At 40.1% G+C, this 25,676-nt stretch overlaps 1 protein-coding gene across 2 annotated transcripts; it reads right to left on the bottom strand.

Moving 5' to 3' along the window:
* Nucleotides 1-1,319: 1,319 nt before the first annotated feature.
* On the bottom strand, nt 1,320-25,198 carry MMRN2 (multimerin 2). Of its 2 annotated transcripts, XM_009975854.3 has the most exons (7): nt 24,566-25,198; nt 12,123-12,245; nt 10,146-10,252; nt 8,571-8,639; nt 7,141-7,314; nt 4,145-6,049; nt 1,320-3,143 (listed from the first exon to the last, which is right to left on the bottom strand). In XM_009975854.3, exons 1-7 carry the CDS (start codon nt 24,841-24,843, stop codon nt 2,755-2,757), a joined length of 3,045 nt encoding a protein of 1,014 aa, XP_009974156.3. In that variant the 5' UTR covers nt 24,844-25,198; the 3' UTR covers nt 1,320-2,754. The 2 variants fall into 2 exon arrangements, with proteins under 2 accessions (XP_009974156.3, XP_032849988.2); XM_032994097.2 differs by lacking the exon at nt 7,141-7,314.
* Between the last annotated feature and the right edge of the window lie 478 nt (nt 25,199-25,676).

Below are 25,676 nucleotides of genomic sequence, written 5' to 3'. Positions count from 1 at the left end.
TAGCTGTGTTTTAAACTATCAGTTAATCATCCTTGCCCTCTTGCCATTGTTGTGGCAAAGTTTTCTTTCCTCTAGGTCCTAATCTGGACTGTACTGTCTCTTCATTAGAATGGTTTCTTCCAGTCTGTTGCCTAAAAATGCAGATCATGGTGATGTGTCTGTGTTAATTTTACCAAAAAACCTCCCGAACAAAACTCCCAAAAAACTGCAAACACAGAAACAAGTGGTGGTGGTATTTTAAAGAAATTTATACGAGTAGTTAAATAGTTGGCTTGTATTTTTGAAGTGGTTTAGGTAGAAGTTACTAATAAGCTGATATATTCATTTTTAAAAACACAAGCACAACCCAGTAGCTTAATTATCTTTCTCTTGTCACTTGAGAAGGAAGTCAGGCTTCTTGGCTTATGCAACCAATAGGATCTTTTAACCCATTATCTTTCATTCATTTTTTTGCTTCATAGACTAACAATTATATTCTTCCAATCAGAATGTTTTCTTTGTCTGTGCAGGTGGCTAATTTAAGCACATATTTGAAGAATACAAAAATGAAAACATATTAACATTGTGTTCACTCTGGAGTTCATCTCTGAATTTGCCTGGCTTGTTATTCAACAAAAGTAAACCCTGGTAAGCTTTGGTAACAAGGATACCAAACCTTTAAAAGTCCTGCCTGGATGAAATGCTGTTCTGTCTACTACCTACCATGTCCTTTCCCAGGTAGCTGTGTGGTTTTCATTCCAGTTGAAGCTTTCTGTCAAAGCTTTAAAAACAAAGTGTTTTGAAATATATATATATATATATCCCCCGCCTGTATTTAATTGTGGAACTTGGCTGTTAGCTGCAGAACTGGTGTGCACTGAAGATGGGAAGTTCGAGTTTTGAGCTACCCTGACCTAGGCAGCACACTTGGCTTCACACTGCAGAAAGCTGCCACCACAGAAGCCAGTAACTGGAGAACCACTGGTAAAAACATCGGGGTCACCCCCGTATAGGAGCTTTGTACTGAAAGAACCCAATCTTCAAATTTGCTGCTTTTCTTCCTTTTTGACATTTCACCTCTCCAAATTTTTCTTCCCATCCTTCCCTCAGATATTAGACCAATCTGTGGGACAGAAGAGGACACTAAGCTTATGGACACTGTGCTGCCTGCTGCAAAGCAATGCAAGATGTGGCTTCGTGCTAGATAAATGGGGAGAATTGGCCCATTAATCTCATGTGAAAATCAGCATTGGTTAGAGTAGATGGGAAATAATTTTTAGTCATTTGGTTTGTTGGATTTTTCAGGGTGGAGAATAACAACCTTCTCAGCAAGTCAGTAGTTGAAACTGCTTTGTAGCTTTATTTCAAGAGATACATATTGTCTGCTTGTCAAACTGTTGTCTTAAGTGCAATGTGTATTGGTACCGATGCATGGGTTTTTTTTAATAAGTTTGTGGTTTAGTGTTGCTTTGAATACAAGTAGGTGGGAAGAAAACTGCTTAACAGCAGGATAGATTTCTGTTAGAAAATGCTACCTTAAAGGGTGATAGAATACATAATAAGAATTTACCTCTTTCATCAAAACATACTGGGAATTTCTAAAGGCATTTAATTTTGGCAAATTTACTTGTTTTAATATCATTTCTTAAGGCATTTGGATAGACAAGGAAAAATACCATGATAATTGAACTTCTCAAAGATGAAAGCCTTTGGCATATTTTATTTGACAGAAGAAAAGTTTAGGACATGACCAGACATGGGTCATCTTGAGATTTTGGAAATTCAAAAAAACTCCACAGTTCAGAAATTCTACTCTTTGGTTTACTCTAATTATACATTTCTTTTGTATTCAACAATAACAGCAGACCAATGAGCTTGCCTTTTTGCTGTTAGTTTTATTTGCTTTCTTGCTTGGCTTTAAACAATTTACTAAATGCTGAACTCTGGGCTGAATTTATTATGTTCTTGAGGTTTCTCTTTAGAAATAAACTTCATTTTCACCAATATTTTTTTTAATATTGTTGACACTTTCTTATGTCTAAGTGTAGATGTTGTTTGTCTTACACTGTTGCATTGCTGTTAAATTTTTGCAGTGTAGTTGAAATACAGCGCAGGCCCACTCAGAAGCAAAAAGACTGGGCCGTTGCTAAGATCCTTGCTCACAAATACTAGCATAGGGCACATCTTAGTGGGTTTGATCTATCTCTTCTCGTGTTCATGTTGTGCACAGACTGAAACATTGAGTTGGAGTGAGTTGGGGAAGTTTTGAAGACAGTCTGTGACTGCCTGTGGTCCACAGAGAACTAAAAGGTAAAATTGTCCTGGCTTCTTGGTTTTAAGCTACTGTTGACAAAATAAGAGAGTTGATATATACAGTCCTTCCTAAAATCTTTTCCTTGCGAGTGGTGGGGGTATTTGCCATGGGAGGATACTCTTGCCAGGGGAAAGGAGAAATTATTTGTGTTATATGTGAAGAAAGTCCCACAAAACATTTTTCTAATTAGGTGCAGTTCTCAAAGTGGAAGGATTTGGGAATATGTGTGCTGATACATTTGAAGTCCAAACCATTAGCTTCTCCCTTGAAAGAAAATCCCATTGCTGCTCATAAGCAACTAATCAAAAGCCAAACACTTCCAGAAAAGAAGCATGAAGACAAATCTAGGGTAGTGCTATGTTTAAACACATGCAGTAGGATTGAATACATCACAGATGAAGCAATAGTGAATTGATCCATTGCATCTATGGAAAGAGATCAATAAAACAGTATGTCACTATTCAAGTTTTAAATATTAGGAATCCACCCATTGTTGTCCCAGGTGGACTCCGTTTCACTACAGAGCCCTGCAGCAATTCAAAGCATACTTTCTCCCCCTTCTCCATTTCTGCCACAGCAAAAGTAGTCATAGTGTTTCCATTTGGTGTTTTCCTCTGACTACTTGAGAGAGTTCTTTTGTACCCACGGCTAAAGGAGAGTTGTCCTATTGCTGGTCCTGAACTAAACTCCACAGAGATGACAAACAGGTAGACACCTTTATGCGGTGCTTTAAAATAGCCATGTTCAGGGAAATAGCTGTTTCCATAATTGAGGTAAGTTTCATTAAACCTCAGAGTTTTTTCTTTATCCTTTCCTTCTGAGAGTCCCACGTGGAATGCCACTAATGAATCTAAAAAAGAAAGAGAAACAGGATTTTAGCAGTGAGCATTCTTCTCCCCAGGATTATTAGGGTAGGAAACAGGGCTTCACCCTGTGAGGCCTGATTTTTGTATGCTCGTTTGTAGAGCTAAATGCTTGGAATGGGTATGTGCCTGGGATTAGATCAAATGGTTCCCTGGAAATATCTGAACCGCTACTCTTGGAAAAATCTAAGGCTGAGACCACCTAGGAAAAAAAAAAGTAGCACTTTTTGCTGTCCTGAAAAGTAAATACATGCTCTGCTTATCCAGTCTTAACTACAGTTTTGCAGCACAGGTGCCTAAAGAGTCTGATTTTTGATCTATGCTATATGTCCATAACAAGGACTACAGCCATAAAAGCCAATGCTAAAGCTGTGGTGGTTGTAATTACCAGGTGCTTATGGCCACGTGTTTACAGGGAAAAGGAACTGGCCAGTCACAGTGAAGTAGAAGCTGAAAACTTGTCTCTCAAGCTTAGCCGTAAGAGAGTGAGTGTGCTCTCTGGTCAGGCCTCCCTGTTCCACTTGTGCAAATTATAGCAGTTCGTTTAATGTATTTGTCTGTGTTGAGAAGGATTTGGTGCTTTGAGTATGTTTCTTCTAGACTCCAATAACAGAGAAAAAAGAAGCAAGACCAAGAAGCCTAGCACTTCCCATCAGCTTCGAAAGAGAAAACTGCTACTACATTAACATGAGCATCTATAGTCTGTGTTCTAAACATCTAAAGTTGAATTAGTTCAAGGCCAATTTCCCAGCAGCTATAATGGGTGTAATTTTATTGGCCTCGACCGAAGCGTAGCAGTGTATCAACTTGATTCTCACTCAAACTGCTTATTTTGATGAAGGGGGAGGATGTAAATAATCTCAGGATTTCTCCCTCCAGCATCCTACAAGATACCTGACAGGTCATGACTAATACACTCTGTGCCTGGAACTTACTGCAGGGCCCAGAAAGGAGCTAGACCTGCACACAAGCAAGTATAAGAACCCACCTTTTTCCAGAAGTTCTGTCTGCACTGTGTTTCTTCCACTTATCATTTGTGTATTTTCTCTGTGCCTCTCGGGCTTTTTCTTGTCTCTTTGCTTGTCTTGACCTTTCTGCTGCCTTCTCGCTTTTCTGGTCAACATTGACTGAATCTTTTTAAAATCCAGACTTATATTTGAGGCGATTAATTGTTCATTGCTTCCAAATAGCTTTTTAAAAATCAGCAGATGTTCCTCCAGCTTCTGCTTGATGGTTGATAAATCCGCTGAGAGAATTTCGACAGAAATGTTGAGTGGCTCAATTACATTTGCTATTGTATGATTGCAGCAGAGATTCATGTCACTTCCAGATTCATGCCTCTTGATTGCCAGGCTCAGGTGTTTGATGTCATTCTTCAGAGTCATGATATCATTATAAGATGAGCTATCCAAGGAATCATCCTTGGCAGCCTCATAGTTAGGTTCCATATGTTCTACTATGCTGCGTTGACTACTGACTTCATCTAGAGTGGAGGATGTTTGCGTTTCTTCTTTGGGATGCTTAGATGTAGTATGAGCATCATGATTATTCTGTTGACCTCTCTCCAAGAGATGAAATCTAAGAGACTCTAAAGTCACATTTTGTTCTTGGAGTTTATCTGAGATATGTCTGAGAGATTCTTGCAGCTGAAAAACTGATGATATTGGGATACTAGGATCCTCTTCAAACAAGACTTCCATAAATTCTTCTCCCAGTAAAGCCTCCAGTGCTGCTTCATGCCTCATGGCATCTTCCAAGAGAGAGGCAAAGGAACTGTTGAGATACTTGATGTGTCGATGAATTTCTTCATCTTTCTTCTTCAAGAAGCCTATGTCTTTGGAAAAGGCCGTAACTTGTAACTGAAGTTGTCTGTTTTCTTCCTGACGGAGGCTAAGGGACTGATGGATAGATGGAAAAGCTGAGGAGAGCTCTTCAATTTCATTCCTCAAGAGATCTCTGAAAACTGACTCTAGGTGCTTCATATCCTTTAAGTTTGACTGGGTGCCTTCAAGGGAGTAAGTGATATTCTTTAAATCTTCTTCCAGTACATCAGTGTCAGAAGATATTCTCTGGCAATTACATTCCTCCATGTACCTCAACAGATCCGAATAGTTTTCCCGAAGATTTGAGAGAGTATAGTTGAGCTCTGATATCTGCCTTTCCATTGCTGCTCTGTTTTCTTCCATAGAAAGTGATTTCTCCATTAAAGTTATTGTAAGATCTTCTGGTCTATACTTGGAGACGTTCTTTTTTAACTCCTTAAACCACCTCTCTAAAACTGCAATATTCTGAAAGGCCACATCTGACTCCATGTAAAGTTCTTTAAGCTGCTTTGCATGCCCTGCCAGAATGTCATTTATTTGTCTTATGGTCAATTGGGTATTTTCATCTTTGGGACCGTGATGTGAGGAGAGTTCTGTTAAATTTTTTTTCAAAGTCTCAAATTTATTTTCTAGATTGTTTTGCTCTTGTTTCATGTTTGCTATGCTGTTGTTCAAAGCTAAGAAATGAGACTGCTGTATCTTATGAAATTTCTTGAGCTTTGTGTCAGTATCTGCCTTGATCATGGTGAGATTATAGCGAATACTAGCCTGCTGCATTTGCAATTGATTCTCTATATCTCTTTTCACCTGATTGACTTTGACTACGTTTTCTTGTACTTTTGATTCAAACTTAGTTCCCAGCTCCTGGAATTCCTTCTTGGGCACAGTACTTTCCTGGAATCTTTCTATGCTTTTCTTGTTGGCTTCCACGTCATGGGACAGGTTTCTTACAATGTTCGAGAGGTTCTGTAAGCTTCTGTTGAAGCTTGCCCACACTGGGTTAAAATGTTTCCTTAGAAAGTTCTCCACATGGGGAAACAACACTTGCTGCAGAAGCCTTTCCTGTAGATCTGTTAACACAGTTTTAAAAAATTAATTAAACTTAAATTCTGCTTTTGGAACACATCTTAATCTGGCCAGTGTAACTTAAGTGTGTATTTTTCTAGAGTAACTGCTGTCTTACTTCCCAAAATCTGACCACACGATAAATTTTGAAAACTGTAAAAATAGCCTAATCTTAAATCATGGTTACTGTGAGGCACATTGTGTCTGAGTCTGCAGACAATAACTTTGATATATATTGGCTGCCCCATTTAAGTCATAAAAATACTGCATTTTGAAACTCCTGGACAAGTAGTTTTATAAGTAGCCATAACTGCCCAATTTTACAACAGTCTTTAGCTAGTGGGCTCTTGTTTATCTGACTGTCTCAGAATGTTGTTCTTTTTATGATGCTTTCTACCGTGCATGTTCTACTTCACAAAGTTATACAGCATCTTAACAACTGAATATTCCAGGCCAAGAATAAATAACTTGAAAAATCTGCACTAGGTGTGAATTATACTAAGGTTTGATTTCTAACTTCAATGTTCAAACTTGAGCATCTTGAAGTTCACTGAGGACAATAGTCTGTACCATTAGCAGATGTTTCTGTGAGTCAGTGGCTTACTTTAGTAGGTCAAATTCTGTAGCTCTTTTTTCCCACTTCTATATATGGCAGGAATATTGTTCCAAAGACGGGTTAAATGTTACTTTTTTTTTCTTTTTTTACATACACCATTCTGAATCTCTGCCCATCAAAGTATATCCATGAGTATGAAAAAAGAACAAAAACCAAATTTAAACTCTACATCCCCATAGAAGCAGAATAATAAGCTAACAAATTTTAAGTATAAGAAATCTCTTTATTCTGTGGTTAAGGCATATTCTGAAATTCCAGAAAAGTGTGAAGGAATCTGCCTTTCATGTAATTTCCCATTTCAAGTTACTCTTGAATTTGGCTCATTCATTTGTATTGGGATTGCACCCATTTTTTCTCTCTTTAGAAGCAACCAGCAGACCAAGGAATATCAGGGTATTTTTGTTTTCAAGTTTTCTTTCTGATCTGTGTCATTCCACAGGGCCTATTGGCTGGCTGATAACTCTTCATCAGACCTCTCACCTGAATTGCTCTGGTTCACTTCTAACACCATGCTTGTACCGTTGTTTTCAAATATTCTCTGTAAGTCACCTAAGTTGCTGACTGCTTGATGAATATCACTTTGAAGATCATCCAGTAAAGCCTCATGATTTTGAATGATTTCCAACATTTCTCTTGAATCCACTGATGTTGACACTAATCACAAGATTAAAAAAACAAAGTCATGCAATGGAGTGCAGGGACCAGGCAACAGGTACTCCTACAAAACCTCTGAGAACACCTGTGTACTTTTTGCTCTGAAAATTTAGCACTGGCATTTAGGGGGTTTGTTGATTTATAGCACCATAACTCACGGATTCTTTGCAAAGTTTTTTTTCAACAGTGATGAAAACCTAATATATTTAAATATTAACAGAAGAACTTCAGCCACATTAGCCATGATGGCAGTAAAATACTCTTCGTTTGAAATCTCCCCATGCCATAAGAACGCTCCGGAATAATACCTCCTTTTGAGCCATTGACTGAAAGGATAGCAAGGCTTAACAACCAAGAATAAAAGGAGAGGATGAAAGAGCAATTGAGGCATTTCAGTAAGAATTCAGAAGCATAGGGTGTGTCATAGCTGACTCCTGGTAAGAGACCCTTTAACTGATGTTATTCTAAATAAATACTTGCTAATTTGAGCTGTAGATTTCAAAGTGTATGCTAAGAGTTGCAGAAACTGGCACAGTTGGGATATACCATCCTGGGGGCCTCTTACCCTCCAGGGTTACCTTTGACCTTTAAATCTAATGGTTTCTAAACTTAAGTGTGTAAAGCAACTGCTTATTCATTCAGTGCTGAGAGCATAATGTAAAGAAGACTCTTTCAGAGCTGCAATAGTACCGTGAAGTCAATTGCTAGAAGATATTTAATAGCACTGCAAGCCACACCATTTCCCAATAGGTAAGGAAAGGTCCTTCTTGGATACTTAGATTGGTAGGATGGAGTGCCTGAGTTACAAATCTACAGTACCTCATAATAATAATCTCAAAGCTACTGGGTAGCTGCTCTGTAATAGCATTTGGAACAGGTTGGCTTTTTGGTACACTTCTGAGCATAGTGTGCTTACCTGTGAATCCACTTAGCAGAGCAAGGGGTTAAATATCCATGCCTCTGAAAAATTTAACACTCCGTACCAGCTGGCATTCTCACTAGGTATTGCTGATGACCAGCCAGCATACAACTTTGAAACTTTTGAATGCTTGGTCTAGAGCATTCATGTAGTATTATAGCAAAAGCCCTCATGCCAATAAATGTAGTTGTGTAAAAACTTTCCCAGATAATGCTTTCACTAGAGATATTGTCTGTTGCTTATCAAGTTAAAATTGCAGCTAAAAAATGCATCTTTTTTTCTGATCAGTGACCAAGAGATAAAAGAATTTCCAAGCAAAATAACTTCAGGCACATACTGTGGTTTGAGGACTCTTCTTCTTCCCATCCTTCAGTTTGGTTTCCTGGCACCAGAATAAAATTGGGATCTGCAATTGAGATGTAATGCATCGGTGAAAATGGTTTAGATGCAGAAACTACTACATTTTAGCAAGACATTGCAGGGTAATTTAATGTGTAGTGTAACTGATGTGGGGACAGGCTTCTGCATTGAAAGTTGCTTAGGGAAGGAACATCTTGTCTGGAGAATTTAATTTGCTTGCAGTATGGCACTGGCATGCAACTTTGCATAAATGGTAGTGCTATGCACTAAGGTAGGGGTTTTTAACTCATGATGAGTTATTGCTCTTAAGAAATAAGTCTATTGCAAATAGATGCTTTTTTTTTTCTTCTTTTTTATTTTTTTTTTTTCCCTGGGGGATCCTATCAAAAGATCTACAGATTCCTCTCCCTTGTTCCACAGTTACCTGAACATTCTGGTGGCACCAGCTACTGTGAGTGATGCTGTACCAATGAAGAGATAAAGATGGAACAGCTGTTTTTTGTCAATGAGTGTAAAAAAGAAGAGACTAAGCTAGAAGCATTGTATCTGGTAATATCTTTCCAACATTATAAATGAATGTCAGGCTGGGGCATCACCTAGAGAGAAATCTACAAATAAAAGCCATCTGTGAAGAAAAACTAAACCTCCAGAGGTAAAAACAGGCACTCCCATTTTATCTGTGGAGTCTGTAGGTGAGGCAGGCATAGATTTGTGTGAAAGTTTTAACACAGGTGTTTGCCTTTTTTATTATGGTTGCCTTAATTGCTAAAGGGAATTATCTTTTATCTGTTTAAATTCTCTTTCTGCTTTTGAAGTATTATTTGCTAAATCCTGCCAATGCCATATAGCACTTCAGTTTTTAAGCCACACTGTTTTCCCCCTCTCGTAATAATGATGCAGCTGCACACATCATTATTCAACAGTGCAAAGAGTTGTAATAGTTTATTATATGTAAAAGCTATTGCTAGAGCTTCCGTGGAAGTAACAGTTTGGGCTCTTGTTGTCGTTGTTGTTGTGTTGTAGATCTGCTCCCTGCACTCAGAGCCGGTACCTGTGTGGCCAGGGTAAGCAGAGAGGAGGCAGTGGTGCAGGCAGGGGAGGGCACACTGCCTGCCTTGTTTGAACTCAGATATGGTGTGACTTCCCCAACCAGGTGACTTTATCCTGTAAAATGACCGTAGGGGCATTTCGCATATGCTAGTGTTGCTTTCTGATGTCACCAGTTTCTACCTGGAATTAGGCATTCCTAGATGGACTTGTCCATCTGACAGGCCCTCCTGGTAAATGAATGCCTTTCTCCATGTGTAGATTACAAAGGTGCTACTAACAGCTGAATAAGTAGCTAATGCTTTTAGCTACTAATCGCTGCCAAGTGCAACTACTCCTTTTTTCAAGGTATCGGTGATTTGGGGATAGCAGACCAAAGAAAATAAGACACCTATTCTCAAAAAAAAAAAAAAAAAAAGGAAAAACAAATAGGCAAACTTATTTCTCGCCACTGAGAATAGCATTTAGTCATTAATTCTCATCCTTGTTCTCTGGCTTTCCTTACCACGCTGTTCACAGTCCTTGCCAATAAATCCAGGGCAGCATTTCCACTGCAAAGACTTCAAGACCTTCTGTTTCACTTGATAGACTGGCTTCAGAGCTGTCCTGTACCTGGGGAGTAAGGTTCTGGTCATTAGATTGCAAGTTATTGTCAGCTGGCATTGATGGGGGTAAATTCACTCACTCTAGCAGCAGTCTGGTGCCAAGCATGTCCTCGGTGACTAATGCGGAACACAGTAAAGAAGTTTGTCACAAACTGTATCACTGCTGCTTAGTAAAACATTTCAGGAATCCTGAGCATTTTTTTTTCCCCTACATAAAGTTGCTCTTCAGGATTACTGTTTACAACAGGAGGTGCGTGCACATTCTTACATGCAGACAGAATGTAACTACTATGCAGTGAGCAGGGCTCCAATGGGCTGCCTCACACTTCATTGTAATTTGGTAGATTTTTTTTTTTTCCTTCCAAACATGTTGGCACTGATCAGACTCAAGTCTGAGATGTCACAGGTGGCAGATTTATGTAACTATCAGAAACACAACTGTAATATTTATCATAATAGAGTCCTTGCAGAGAAAGTTTTATTTTTAAACAAATATTCCAAAATGTCATGGGTACTGAGGAAGATACAAATTTGTTAAAAACTCCACTAGAAATTAACATTAAACTTTGTCTTGTTCAATGAAAGAGCAATTAATTGTATCAACAAATAACAAAAGCATTTTTGCAGTCAAGTAACTACATAGATCTGAAAACATGTAGGTGAGTATGAAATGTTATTTCACTTCAAAAGTGTGTTTTGAGTCAATGCCTCCCAACATTAAAAATGTATCAGTCCTGATACCTTAAAGTACGCTATTGGCTTTCACCAGTGCTCTTTGGGCAACCAGTCCTTCTGAAAGAAGAGTAAGCACCTGGGAAGTTGCACATCTCTGGATCCTGCTATCTAAATGTTCTCACTGATGGCCACAGGCAGAGATTTTGTTAAGTTATGTGTGCGTATTCTGACCTGAAAATTGTGGGAAAGGTATGGTCTCTGGTTTTTTTCTGAATAAACATGAGAAGATTTGAAAAATCACTTAATCACCTTGCCATCCTGTACTTGACGGCTTGGGAAGGCAATTGTTCTCCCAGATTACTTAAAAGCGTGATCACCTTAGGTACATAAATCAGACCTTACTCAATTCAGGTATTCAACTGAACGGATACTTTAATTCTTTTAAAAACGTGTCTTAAATCATAGAATCATAGAACGGTTTGGGTTGGAAGTGACTTTAAAGATCAACTAGTTCCAACCCCCCAGCCACAGGCAGGGCCCCCTTCCCCCAGCCCAGGTTGCTCCCAGCCCCGTCCAACCTGGCCTTGAACCCTTCCAGGGAGGGGGCAGCCACAGCTGCTCTGGGCACCCTGGGCCGGTGCCTCACCACCGTCACTGGGAAGAATTTTCTTCCTTATATGTAGTCTAAATTTACCCTCTTTCAGTTTACACCCTTTGCGCCCTGTCCTAACCCTACATAAAGAGTCCTTCCCCCTTTAAGCCCTGGTCTCCCCGGAGCCTTCTCTTCTCCAGGCTGAACCCCCCCAACTCTCTCAGCCCGGCCTCCCAGGGGAGCTGCTCCAGCCCCCCCAGCATCTTCGTGGCCTCCTCTGGCCCCGCTCGAGCAGCTCCGTGTCCTTCTGCTGTTGGGGGCCCCCGAGCTGGCCCCAGCACTGCAGGGGGGTCTCCCCAGAGCGGAGCAGAGGGGGAGAATCCCCTCCCTGGCCCTGCTGCCCCCCCTGCTCTGGCTGCAGCCCAGGGCACGGGTGGGTTCTGGGCTGAGAGCGCACGGGGCTGGCTCATGGGCAGTTTTCCATCCACTGATAGCCACAAGTCCTTCTGCACAGGGCTGCTCTCAGTACTTTCAAATACTTTTGAAAACATCATTTAGATAATTCAGAGAAAATTCTGTTTACTTCAGTGGTTTTATTTAGGATACTTACATGATCTTCTGGCAGTCTGGTGCTCCATTTAGACAGGGCTGTTGGGAGTTGACAATGTACTTCTCCTTCATGCAGGCTTCTATGTATGTTACCAGCCGGGACTGCATGAAGGAACACCAGTTCCTAGTGGAAGAAAGATACGGGAAAGAAATTTGAATTAGATCTTTTTAAGTCTCTGCTTGTAATAGTGCCAAGGAAGAGTGAAATGCGGAAGGGCCTTCTATTTTTTTTCTTTTTTTTTTTTTTTTTTTCCTAGCTGGATGAGGAAAGTGGAAAATGCTTGTTAGCTTCTCCCTCCACTCCCAGTTAATTTGTTTTCATTTGGGATGTTTATCTGAATCTGTTACTAAAGGGTTGATTGTCTGATGCATTAATTCCATTTCCAGTCCTTTCATTTAGCAGGAGAAATTTCCAACCCATGATAACCTGCAGGTTAATGTCACTTTAAATGTCAAATTGCTGTTCTTGGCATGTTGCCATGTCAGATGCCTAATGACTGACTCATCAGGCTGAGGCAGACTGCTTCTGAAAATTTAATCCAACATAAACTTGATTAATAATCAATGTCTTCCTAAGTATTACTTCTTCAATATAATACAGTAACTGATTGGATTTTATTAATTAAACTACCTTTGTAATATTTTCTCCCATCACCGGCAGGAAAATAATGTTGGAAAAATGAAGGTGGTTCTCTTGGGTTTTAGTTTTATGTTTCTAGCAAGGACAAGTGAGCTTTACTAGTCTGAAATATTTTCCAAGCCAAAATTATATAGGTATTTGTTAATCCCAGCACGTAGGTGAGCCTCTTCCTTTTCAAAAGTTTAAAGTCAATACATGGAAGTGTACTGTTGGTTGAAGTTTGATGGTTAAAATCCAAGGTCAGAAGTGACAGGAAGGGAGTAATAACTATAATAGGAAATGGAAAAAAAAATATTAACATCTGATTAATTAGTAGTTGCAGTTATTGTTCATAAACTATGCATGTATTCAACACATTATTTCAGATAGTGTGTTTACAGAAGTTCACCTGTTAAACACTAAGGGATCCTACTGTTCTCTGTGGATAGTGATGAGTGGAGAAGGGATGTGGGCTTTGTTTGGACAAAGAAGCTATAGGGAGGCAAGGGGTCCCTGCTCTCTCACGGTTTACCTCCGGCTACAAAACCTTCTGAGCAATAGTCACTGAACCAGCAATTGCATTTTATGATCTGTCTTAAAGATAGTCTTGGGCCTTGTGTTTCACACAAGTTTGGCTGCATGTCCTGCCTATTGTAGGAGAGCTCCTACAGTGGTTATTTATAAAACAGTGTGCACACAAGGCCTTTAGGAAGTTGCGACGTACCACTTAACATACTGATGTTAAAATGTCCTAATTCTCTTCCTTAGGGAAAAGGTGAGATTGAGCAGGGGGGAGACAGAAATTAAAAAAATATATACCACCCTCACTGTTACAGCTAATTCACCTTAACTTTCCAGAGAGTCTGAATATATAGACGGGTCCAAACAGGTTAACACAGTTAACATGACTGGTTCCTGTCCTGGGAAATGGAAGCAGGAATTGGATTTAGTTCCCTTCTTCAAATGAAGATGCATTTTTTGAGAGATGAGAGGCTTATAGCGGCACACGGACTCTGGCAGCTCAGCCTCTGTGTTTTAAGCTCTGAAGCAGTGACTTCCCACAGCCTGTGCCACCTGGGCATAAGGAAGGCTGCAAAGGGCTCCATCTTCCCCAGTGGCTCATGAAATCCAGCTCATCCCTTTGTAGCAGAACCTGTGCCTCCTCCAAACATCCCTTGATGCTTGCTAGTTTGGGCCTGTTAACTATGCTGAACCCAAATACCACTTAAATCACAGTCTTGTTTTCCAGATGGGAACATTGGCATGAAATCAGTTGCAAAAGGTGTTTGAAGCCTTCCTCATTCTCATGGTAAAGCACCTTCAGAGGAAACAGCTCTCTAATTGTCATGAAATTAGCTGTCCTGGTTGAAGACCATTTGAATCTCAAAAATTGAGCTACTCTGTTATGTTAGTTGTCCATGTGACAGGTGTATTAGTGATGGCAAGAACTGGTCATTGTGTTCTGAGGTTTTTTAACATTGTTCTTCCTGATACTGACACTGGCAATTCAGAACTTGGGAGTTTGCCACTGGAAAGTTTAAATGTCCAAGAGTAAATCTGATGAGTGAGCAGGTGCTATTTTCACATAATTTAGGTTTTTCCCCCTCTGTCTGGCATCTTCAGGGATCTGCTGTTCTTCCTTCAGTGAAACAGCATCCAGTACCTTTGCAGCCATTACTAGGAGTCTTAGAGCTTGCAGGTGTCAATATGTAGTCTATCTGCTTAAATGAAGCCTGGAGAAAAGTTAAAAATCATATTATGTGCCATTATGCATACTATTAAATTCATTTCCTATAAGAAATCAACACTAGTTTCTCAGAACAAAAGTAATATCAGACCTTTTACAGTGCTGATCATGTCAGTTGGGTTATTTGGAGACATAAGGAGGTTCTTGTACTCCATGAGTTTGTCAGAGCTTGTGTTACAATGGAATAGAGCATTGTGTATAAAGAACAGCTAAACTTTAGGCAGTGTATTTTTAAATGGGAACATGGGAACCAAATCTCTGATAATCAGCATATATGGAAAAAGTTTGCCCCTTTGAGAGAGTTGCAGAAACAATGGGGAACCGAGTCCTGCGCAAAAGCAGAAGCTGTGGCCACAGCAGCTAGGAGAAGGGAAGGAAGCTGGAAACATCAGGAGGAAAGGGCAGACAGCCTGGCCTAGCTGGGAACAGTTCACCAGGCTTGCTAGGACATAGACCACCTTTTTTGTTCCTTGGTTTCTTAAGGAAAATATGATTGCGATTTCAGTGAACACTCGTGCAGGCAAAACTCTGCATCTCTTAAAAGGAGGGGCAGGAATCTGGCAAAGCCTGCGGCGCTGGGATAGCTGAACAGGAAAGCAGGCTGCAGCCTTTGTGGTGATTTCAAGCCAAAATATCTGTTTTGATGAGCTGTAGTTTTTGAGGCCTTTGCAAGTGACTGGGGGAATTTTTGTGCCTGTTATCGATGGGAGTCTTGTTTCCTGTGGAACTGAACCAGAAGACAAATCCTCAAGTTTTTATTAAGTCATTAGTCTTCAAGAGTCAAATGCTCTGCCTGGGTCACTGGGCGATTCAAAGCCAGCAGACCAACACAAATGCTCTGGCTGATGTTGGCGTCCAAGGTGTGGCTAAGTCTGCCAGGCTGTATGAGGCTGCATCGCTTTTCAGTGCTTGGTGTAAGATGAATTACTCTGAAACAGAGACCTGATTTGTGCTTGTATTTAGGCTGACCTCTCTCACTTGCCTGGCAAGCCATAGCTGGGAGTGGCTTTTCCCCCTCAAATCCTCTCTGATTTTTTTCTGGGGAAATAAAGTGACAGGACGCTGCTGCTAGAGCTCGCTGGCATCATTGCTAGGTGCAGTATCTTGGGTCTGTCTGTGGGATGCCTGCCAGGTCCAGGCAGGAGCCTGTATTCGGTATGGAAACCTCCTTTTAAATAGGATTCTTTGGCTTTAGTCTCTTGTTCTTTCCGAATGAAAACAATCCACTCGCTGTGAATCATCATCTGGGCTGATTTGTTTTTCCCACCATGCACAGCTCCCAAACAAGTCCTTTGAGTCTGGTAAGCCATACAAACCTAGACCAAATGTGTACATGCAACAACATGTGTGAGTAAGAATGTGGCATCATGTGACTGTGAGTACTTTTGCTATATTGCACATGTGAATGTGCACACACATTTAACAAAGCACAAGGATTCCTTTTCAAAACCTGTTCATGTGTTGGAGGTATCTGGTGGGCTACCCATTTGTAGAAAGGTGTTATATCAGAAATTGAATCAATGGTTGATCCCAACTTGATGCCTACTTTGGACAGTTATTAGCAGTATGTAGAATGAATAGCATGAAAAAGATGGAATTTGATAGACTGCCAATAAAAGCTTCCTTTAATGGTGATCACATTTCTTTGTGTCCGTTTAGCATCTGCTTCCTAGTTCTCTCTTGCTTGATCTTAAAAGCTTATTTGTGGAGCTGAAGGGCTACATAATACCATGTTTTGGATAAAATCACAAAAACTTTTAATGGTTTTGAGCTCCATGAAGCTTATCAAAATTTATTCTTTCATCTAATAAGTAAATAAGGCTTATCTTGCCCATCTGTAATGTGCTCAAAGATTAAATTTTATTGCAGTATTTTTTGCACATCATGTCAAATGCTTTTTTGAATGCAACTTCACAATCTGCAACTAAAAATACTCCTTAACTGTATTAACCTTGAGAGAAAATGTCATTCTTTAATGTTAAGTGGAACAATGTAAAGACTGAGGCTTGATCTAAAGTTCAGTGAGGCGAACAGGAATTGTTCTGCTGGCACCAGCGGGCTCTGAATTAGGCTATGAAGTTTCAAAGAGCTGGTCTTTCACAAATAGCACTTTCTTTATTCAGCTGGTTTCTAGAACACAAAAGCTTTGTGTTCTGCTTCTGCATTTTCCCCCCATCTGTAATTATGTCACTTCATTCACTGAATATATAACCAACTTAACACCCTCTGCTTTTATTCCCTTTAATATAGTTTCCTTTTGATTCAAGCTTCTGCCGTCAAGGAGAGAGAGGAGTAGAAAGAAGTTGCTCATGTGAGGAGAGCAGAAGAGCTTTTCAGTCTGGTGAATGGTAAAGTTTGTATCACAGTACTGCAAGTTAGAGCAACACTTGAGGGAACCCTAGCAAATTCAGGGCTACAGATGTTTCAGTTGTTCACTTGCTTTTCCTGTTTTAAATTTCAAGCAAATTTTTTTTTTCTTTAACCAGAAAAAAAAGTATCTGAATAATCTTTGCAAGACTAGGTGGTATTTTTCCTAGGCTTTATTCTAATCTCTGTGTTTGAATAGAGTCTTCACATGCACCTATCCACTTTTGCCTTATTTTGAAGCAAATGTATTGTTCTGTCTGAGGCTAAATTCAGCTGGTGACAAAGCATTCTGTATTTAAATAAGATTCAGCAAACGTAGGTTAGCTCAGTCTCCTTTTATTTGAACCTTTAAGGCCTCTACACTAAAAATGGATCTTGAAATGTTTTTTTTCTTATGTTGGGTAATACTTCTGCTTTTATGGAAACATAGTGAAGTGCACGCAGTTCTGTCTCTGATTCTAGGATTTGGCTGGGCCACTTTATATCAAATTAAACAAAATAAAACCCACAGAACCAGGAGATACAGTGAGATGGCTGGTCTGCAGTAGTTATTACTTTGCTCAGATGAATATGAGTTAGTCTCTTTATTCATACACCGCTACACTGATTGCAGCATCATAGTGATGAGAGTATTGCCCCCCAGCTCAGATAGGTACTTCCATACTTAATTTTTTTTAGTTGCATGTTTTTGTGATTGGCACTGCAACACATAATTTTAGACACTTTCTAGGTCAGTGGAATTTTTGCCTGAATAAAAGCTTCAGGACATTGTTTTTTCACAAGTTTCGTTATTCCTTTGGCTGTCCTAGAACAACCAAGTTGTCCTGCACATCAGTTTCCTCCGGCTTCTATTCTCAAGGAAGCCAGTTTCTATAATTACTTTGAAAGCTCCTGTCCAGTCATTCCTGTGTTTACCACTGACAGAGTGCAAAATTTTTCAGGTCCACGACACTTTCTTTTTCTATACAGTGCAAAAGGCACCCGATAAGCACTTATTGATACTTAAATGTGCTACAAGATGACAATAGAGGACTACGTTCTTCTAATTTAAACAAGTGATTTTTGATTGACTTGTACGAAATAACTCCTAATTTATACCAACTGAAGCAGAAGAAAAAGGAATGAGGCTTTAGTTGTGGAATAATCTATGTTCTGTTTTTCCCTCAGTGTGAAATTGTCACTGACAAGAAAAAGTAGCCTCAATAAAACAGAGGTAGAATACCCCATTTAAATTAATCTAAACTAGGACTGTGCACGTCAGTTTTAGGACAGATGTATCTTTTTATTCATTGTGGAATGCAGAAGGTGTTCAGCTGTTGAAAAAGGTGCTGGCTTTCGAAGGGAGCACAGTGTGCCACTGGGTTTTTAATTAGCAGACAGTGAGTGATTGCTGGTGGTATGTCAGTGAATTCTCCTGCTCTTCCCCAGCAGCCAAGAGCCCTGTAATACAATCAGGCTGCAGAAACTCTTGTATTTCTCCATCTTTCCTTTAGGAAGAGTAGAGCTCCCTCTCAGGCAGGGTCTGGGATCTTCCTGTGACTTGTGCTATGAACCACACTGGTTTCCACTGGGGTATAAGTAGAGCGATTGATTTGCAGTTTACCTTAACAAGCTGGGCTGAAAAGAGTGGCAGTGGTAGTTTCAAACACGTGGATTTCCAACAGCGCTGGATGTCTTCCAGAGCCCTGAGTAATGCTGGTTGAATGCCACTTTTATTCCAACAGTAGTGCCAGTTAGGCTGTTATCAGTTGGGACTTGTCCTGCAGAATGTCCTAAAAACAGTGCTGTAAAGGCTTTCTGAGCAAATCCAGTCCTGGACCTGGAGCCTCACTGGAGGCAGGAGCTCAGGAGAAAGCAGGCTTGGCTGGGAGCTGGTTTTAAGCCAAATCCAACTGTTGGACAAGCTACTTCAGAGAAATAAATGCAAGAAGTTTTTCCTCTTCACAAAGCATCCACAGCCGTTACCTCATTTATACTATCCTCCTCATAAAAGAAGCTCTACAGCCTGTTCGGAGAGCACCTTACACTTGGATTTCATCTTTTTATTCCTGCAGACTTAAGTTCACCCCTAGTATAGCATGCTCACTGCTTTGTGAGACCTTGTCTTTAAGCAGGAATCGCAGCCAGCGGCCACCTCCTAGAAGCTGTGCTGATGCCAGCAAGTCAAAAATGCGTGGGAAGACAAGATTCCCAGATGACATGCGCTCCGGATACAGGCAAGGCTTGCCCTGATCATGTTTTAGGCATGCCTGTAATTTTGTTCTGGGTTGGCCACTGATCACTTATTCAAGGGATGTTGACCCACACAAGTAGGAAGCCGTTGGATCCATGTAGCGATAATGCTGACGCTGGTTCTGTGACTGTGCTGAAATAAGAGATCGTTTGAATTGCTGCAGCTTGCGCTAATGAGCTGTGAAATAAAACAATCCTTTGGGCACAGAGCGTTCGATAACTCCTGTACTGCTTGCAATGAAGTGGTGTCATTTGCATCAGACATCCTAATGGGGAGCTATTCCACCTGCAGCTGTGCAGCTCAACAAGAGCCAAATATCAGAGAATTTCTTAAAGTCCCAAAAGGAGCCAAGTGCCTGACTTGGATGGGAAACCATTGCTTCTGTTAATGTACTTGGCACTGTGAAACCTATTGTTGAGCACTCAATGGCCATTCCACTAGTTTGCAGGATGTCAGGGGCTGAAGATCATTTAGCTGCATTTCATCCAGACCTGTTTTATTTTAAGCATATGTTCTATGTCCTTTGTGGGAAATTTCAGTATCCCATAAGCTTCCTAAGAAAGTCCCTGACTAGTTTTGAAGATGTAGGTGAGTCAGTGTGAAACTGGTCTTAACTAAATCAATGGATGTTTTCCTGTAAAAGCAGACAAAAAAAAAAAACAAAACAAACCGTGATGAAGATTGAGCATTGTTTTGACTTTGCTTAGAATAAGACTGATTTGGGTTCTCTCTGCTTGTCTACACTTCGGTGGATAGTTGTTCTGCATTTCAACACCCTGGGAGATAACAAAAAGAGGCCTGTTTCTTTGTGCCTGTCTCAGTGCTGACTGAGAGGAAGAGTTGTGTGTTTCAGTGAGATAACAACGCACCTGGTTGACACCAGAAAGCCTTCCTCTAATCAAGGGTGACTTCATAGGCTTTTGAGTCCAAATCTCAAAATATGTTAATACAGTTAATAGTTTACTTACGTTGAAGATTTCTGTCTTTCTTATTTATAGTTCAGGTGGTGGGGTTTGGAGATTTATTTTGGTTTTATTTTTTAATTTATTTTTTTGCAGAGATTGTAATTGTAAGAAAAATCCCAATAGGTGACAGGCTGAGTGTGTGTTTGCGGATTAAAGAGAAAGCAGGAAAACTAAACCACCTACCCAGCTGGAGGGTAAATCCAAAACGGGCTACTTGGAAATGATTACACTTTTGGAAAGACAGACAAGTTCTGTTAGACTTTGTCATAGATGAGGAAACCAGCTGTAGTTTCTCTGCTCCTTCCCATTTCATTACAGTCCATTTTCCCCTTACTAGGTGAGCCATCCATTTGGGGACCAACTCTGTCAGTGTGGTTACTGAGGAGGAGAGCTAAAAGCAACCTCTGCTTCTCAGATTATTTTTAACCTGGAATGCTTAAGTGATCTGGTTCACAGTGTTACTTGACAGTCAAGTCAGGCCAGCTGAGGGTACAGGCAGCTTTGGGCTTTGCTGTCAGAGCTGGCATGTGATGGGATTGTACCATTTAGATGTCTCATTTATCTTTTTTTTTTTTAGTGAAATATGAACACTTAAATGCTTGAAATCTGAGTTGTCAGCCTGACTGTTGTTGATGTTGCAGGCACCTGGATTAGATTAAAGCCAGCTGCGATTCTGCTCAGTGCTGAGAAAAGATAGGAGCCTTGGGCTACAGTGCTCCACTAACGGTGCTTCAGTGCATGGCTTGACTTGAGAAATAATCTGTTTGTAGGGAGAGAAAACAAGCCCTTGGGAGTGTTATTACAGTAGAGGTCTTTCCACGGATCTTTGATCAACAGAGGTAAGTTCATGGCAAGGGCATAGAGAAGATGGCATGGACGAAGCTGCACAGAGAGGGACATGCAAGTCGAGTTCTGTCTGGCTAGGTCTGAACTGTATAGCCTAAGGCAGGGCACGCAGCCGTACACTTACGTGGCCCTCTCCTTGAGCTCCCCTGAGGTCAGCACCGTGCCTTGCTCAGGCATGTGTCATTACCAAGTGTTTGATGGAAGAGGCTCTAAGAAAGAAAAATCTCCAAGGTGGCTTGTCAGCTTAGCATGAGTTTTCACCAGCTATCAGGTGTGTCATCCACATAGCAATTGTCAGGATAACAATAGTGGTGTATTATCTCATTGACTGACTTATTATCCCTTTCAGTATGTCTTCATCAGACAGCAGTTGAATTGGTTACACCTAGTGGTAAGTATTAGAGTAGGTGATGAGCTAACGCAAACCTAATGCAAGCTCTTATTTGATATTTAGAATATTTTTTTATTTAGAATGTTCATGTATCTGGTCATATCCCAGGCAGCTTTTCAAGCCTCATTTTAGCTGCCTGTATCCACAAACAGGAAAACCAGCAGTAACAACACAGCATTTCTGAGAAGTTTTGCATTAGGCATCTGTTTTATATGGGGAAAGAAGAGTGCAAATGTATTTATTATCTATTTGGGGTATTATGCATTGAGTATTTATGAAATCCAGAGGCTGTTTTTATTGTTCTTACTCTTCATCTTCCATTACTAAAACAAATGCTAATACAGTCCAATGATTTTACAGTACACATCTCTTCATATACTTGTGCTTTCATTTCCCTTTTTCATACTGCTGAAAGTTTGGGTACACATGGATCCATTTACTTCAGCCATAGAACAAAATATCTAAAATCAAACCAATCAGCTCATATGAGGCACAGCTGCTGAGGAGAGAGAAAAAAACCAAGTGATTTCCTTTGGAAAATTGGCTTCTTTTGGTAGTTTTGATTTTGTAACATGTATACACACTTGTCCACTTTGAACATGCAGAGCTTCTACTGTTCACTCAGATACAAGCAACAGCTGGGATACTAAACTATTACCTAGTTCTTCCTCTAAAGGAGTTGAAACAAGAAGTTTATTATTCATGCATTTCTCTTTTTAAAAAGTCAGCTAAAGGCCAGTGGCTTCTTACTCATTTTCTTATTTTAAAACTCTTATTAGAATAATCTTGTTGTTCTGAAAGGAATTCATTAATAAAGTAACATATCCAAGCATTTGATTGGGAGCTAATGAGTCATTTCACCTTTCATGCTGAAACAGAAACCAGAGGAATCTGACTAATTACCTTGGACATATTACTTATGATGGTCTCAATTATTCAATAACTGCAATAAGAAAAATAATACTATAATTTTATTTTTAAATCTAGTTATATTTTGTAACAACCACTATTGCTAAAACATAGGGAAAATAGAAAGAGGTTGGAAAAAAGCATATAATTTTTGTTAGAAAAAGATAAGAGTCAAAACTTGGTCTCAGAGACAAAGTTACCATAGATTTTGTTTGTTTGTTTCCTAGTTCTGAAAAGAAAGTATTTTCTTATTTCAAAATCAAACCGGAAGTGGGACATAGTTTTGGTAGAAGCTGGGCTTTTTTATGGCATGTCTTTATCTCCCTATATCTCTTAATTCCTGATTAGTTCCTGATGCTTTTCTTCTTGCTTTCCCCATTAGAGATATAAGCCCAATTCCTCGAGGTTTTTTCCAGGGCATGTGTCACAATTTCAGGGAGGAAATACCAGATTCATGACTTCTTGTCTCTGCAAAGCAGGATACTCCAGCCATGAGTACCTGATGTACACTTGAGGACTTCAGGCTCTGAAGGTACATTGCTTCAACCATGTGCAATGACTTTTAGAATTTGGAGTGCAGTTGGAAGGGGAGCCGTGATGACCCTTGTTCACACTCTCTCCCCTCACTTTTGGACATAATTCCTCTCAAAGTTTCAAATTTATTTCATAAGACATACCAGCTTCCTGGGATTCTGTGCACTATAAATGTGATATCTCTAGCAAAAGAACCGATACCTTAAAGCTATTGCCAGGCTACATTTTGAGTGCCTGTAGTCATCAACATAGCTTTATAATTGGGAAGAACATTATGATTTGACTCATTATACAACTAGCTCCATAAGAGGAAGTATTTCTCTTCTTGGGCGGAAATTAGGGTGAGTAATAGCTGGTGCTGAACTGAATTACACGAGCTGGTAATGAACAAAGTTACATAGCAAAGGAAGAAATCCCTGTTAGGACAGTGTATTACAGTGTCTTGCTGACCTATACATGCTCCTTTTTACATCGTTAAGTTTTCATAGTACTTCTAGTTTTCAGAATGCTTTTGGCATTTCAACCAGCAATCAAATGATTACCACCTTACAGTATAACGTGGAAGTGCAGATTACCACCACTTGGGCTTTGTTTTTCTTTTGCTGACAGTGTCTGAAATGTATTAACCAGGAGTTGGTAAATTAACAGTACATGTCATTATCAAACACTACCTATCAGAAAACTGGAAGTCAACACTTAAAGGCTTTAGTAAATGACTTAAGGTTAATGGTGAGAGGTACAGGTTTGTGGGAAGATGTAGTATGAAGGACAACAGGGTTTATTAATACACTCACCATGCTACATGCAGAAGAGAAATCTTAATTTTACATATAGATGAGATTAGAAACAGGATTGCATACTTTAGTTCTCATGAAAGGGAAGCATGACATGAGCAAGATTTTACAGTCTCTTTCCATCTCCCTTTTTTCATTTCCTCAAGAGCATTTAAAGAGAAAAATACCAGGGCATCCTAAAGCACTGAGCTGTGAACAGCACTCACTGTGCTGCTGTTTCAGCTCTCCCAAACAGGGCTCTGCACTACCCATCCATCAGCACTGTGAAAGATTCATTCACTGTCCTGTTGGGTTTTCATCTATTTTAAACATTTAGAGACCTACTTACACGCCCTGTAAAAGTTATAAAAATCATAGTGTTTGGAAGTCTTTCTAGTGATAGTACGTGCCCTTTCCACTCAGGATGTCTACTCTTCTATAGATTTCCATGAGAAGTATTTCACTGTCATAAAAACCTTTTAGGGGGGTTGAATTTGTAATCATTTTCAAGCTTATTTATTATTCCTTACTTTGTTATATTTACTCCTCACTATTTTTGTTTTGCTAACATCCTGCCATTCTCTTTCTCTCTCCATTTCCTAGGCCCAAGTCTGCAGCCAGGCACATTCGGATGATGGGCAAAAGTTGCCATGATCAGCAAAAATCATCAGCATCGGTTTGTGATGAGAAGAAGTCAGTAAATTAATTTCCTCTAGTTTTGCTTTGCCAGAAAGAGCATTTTGTTTTATGGTGCTATGGCAGAACTGGAAGGCTGCACATCTGCCAGGTGCATCCAGACCCCTAACCCCATTCTGCTGCCTTGGACTAGGCAAAGAGCCGGTCCCATCTGTGGTTTCATCCTCCACAAGCAATTCAGCTTTCTGTTTCTGTAGTTAAAACATTTAAACTCCTCCTGTTTGGATATAGATTGGTCCCTAAAATCTAATATATTTTAATGAGAAACTTTTATTGGAAATGGCCCTTTATCAACAGGATATAAAGGCATCAGACAGGATTGCACTATCATTACAGGTAAGACAGGCACGTTTGGGGTACTTACCCATTTCGGGACTGTGGGCTCGCAGCTTCAAAATCCTCTCTCTCTTCCTGGTGTGAGGAGATCACACTTGAAGGGTAATCTGGAGTATCCTCCCTGAGCCCTTCTGCTTCCCAATAACCTTCTTCTTCGTGAGGAGTCCTCTGGGGGTATGCAGCGGTCTCATAAATTTGTGGCTTTGAGCTGTGCACTGAACCATCATGATCTCCATGATGGGCTGAATGTTTGACCAGCTTTGCCAATCCTATTGTATTACAGATGAGCAAAAGCTTCACTAGCATTGTGGGTTTTTTCCCACCCAGTTACACCTGTCTCTTGTTCTCCTCTCTGAAGCTCAGCCTGGATTAATTCAGGAATGCCCTGGCAATATTCTTTAACTGAAAAGTTGGAAGAAGGAAAAAAAAAAAAAAAAAAAAGTGATCTGTAACAAAGAGCGGAAAAGGCTTTCGACCCTCCCAGCCACTGTGGAAATGTCCGTGGCTATTGAACAATGTGAGCCTGGTTCCTGTGTGGGGCTCAAATGTCTCTGACAGAGGAGGGGGAAAAAAAGGTGGTAGGAATATAGCTTATTCAAGGAACTTCTGAGCTTGGCTGCCTTCTAAACATATCTGTGAACAGGAACTTGGCTTTTATCAACTGCCTTCTCCCTCAGGCACAGGAAAAGGATGTTATCTTAAAGGAAAGGAAGAGAAAAGAAAGGAAAGAAAATACAGAGTGGTGTAACAGACTGTCGTTACAGTGCCAGAAAATGTCACAAACCTGCTTGCTCTAGTGTCTGCACATGGTGGGGTTTTTTTCTACAATTTAAAGGCTGAAATACCCTGGCTTTAGCAGCACAATGTTCATGGTAGGTATAACCAATTATGGGCATTAAGGGATTCAGAGTAAATGCACAGCAAAAAAGAGTTTATGAACATGCATTTTGGTGTGGCAAAGTAGCTCTGTGAACCATGCTCTGTTCCCATCAAAGTGGAAGATTTTCATGAAGTAGTTGTTCGGAGAGGTCAGGATTGTTGAGCATTTTTAAGATTTTTCTGTTTGGGTTGTCATCTCTGGATCTCACACCTGATTTTTTTGTGCATTTTTAATTAGTGTTACAAAAAAAAACTTGCCA

Source organism: Tyto alba, unplaced genomic scaffold (assembly GCF_018691265.1).
Source record: "Tyto alba isolate M040663 unplaced genomic scaffold, T.alba_DEE_v4.0 Super-Scaffold_1, whole genome shotgun sequence".
Classification (NCBI taxonomy): domain Eukaryota; kingdom Metazoa; phylum Chordata; class Aves; order Strigiformes; family Tytonidae; genus Tyto; species Tyto alba.
This window is presented reverse-complemented; position numbering and strand designations above follow the sequence as displayed.

What these genes read in the sequence shown, in the direction of transcription:
- MMRN2 (XM_009975854.3), bottom strand. Translation starts at nt 24,843, where the DNA reads ATGCTAGTGAAGCTTTTGCTCATCTGTAATACAATAGGATTGGCAAAG. An exon ending in CAAGGACTGTGAACAGCGTG is followed by an intron (nt 8,640 to 10,145) that starts GTAAGGAAAGCC and finishes TCTCAATTGCAG; the next exon opens with ATCCCAATTTTATTCTGGTG. An exon ending in AGTGAACCAGAGCAATTCAG is followed by an intron (nt 6,050 to 7,140) that starts GTGAGAGGTCTG and finishes CTGTGTTAACAG; the next exon opens with ATCTACAGGAAAGGCTTCTG.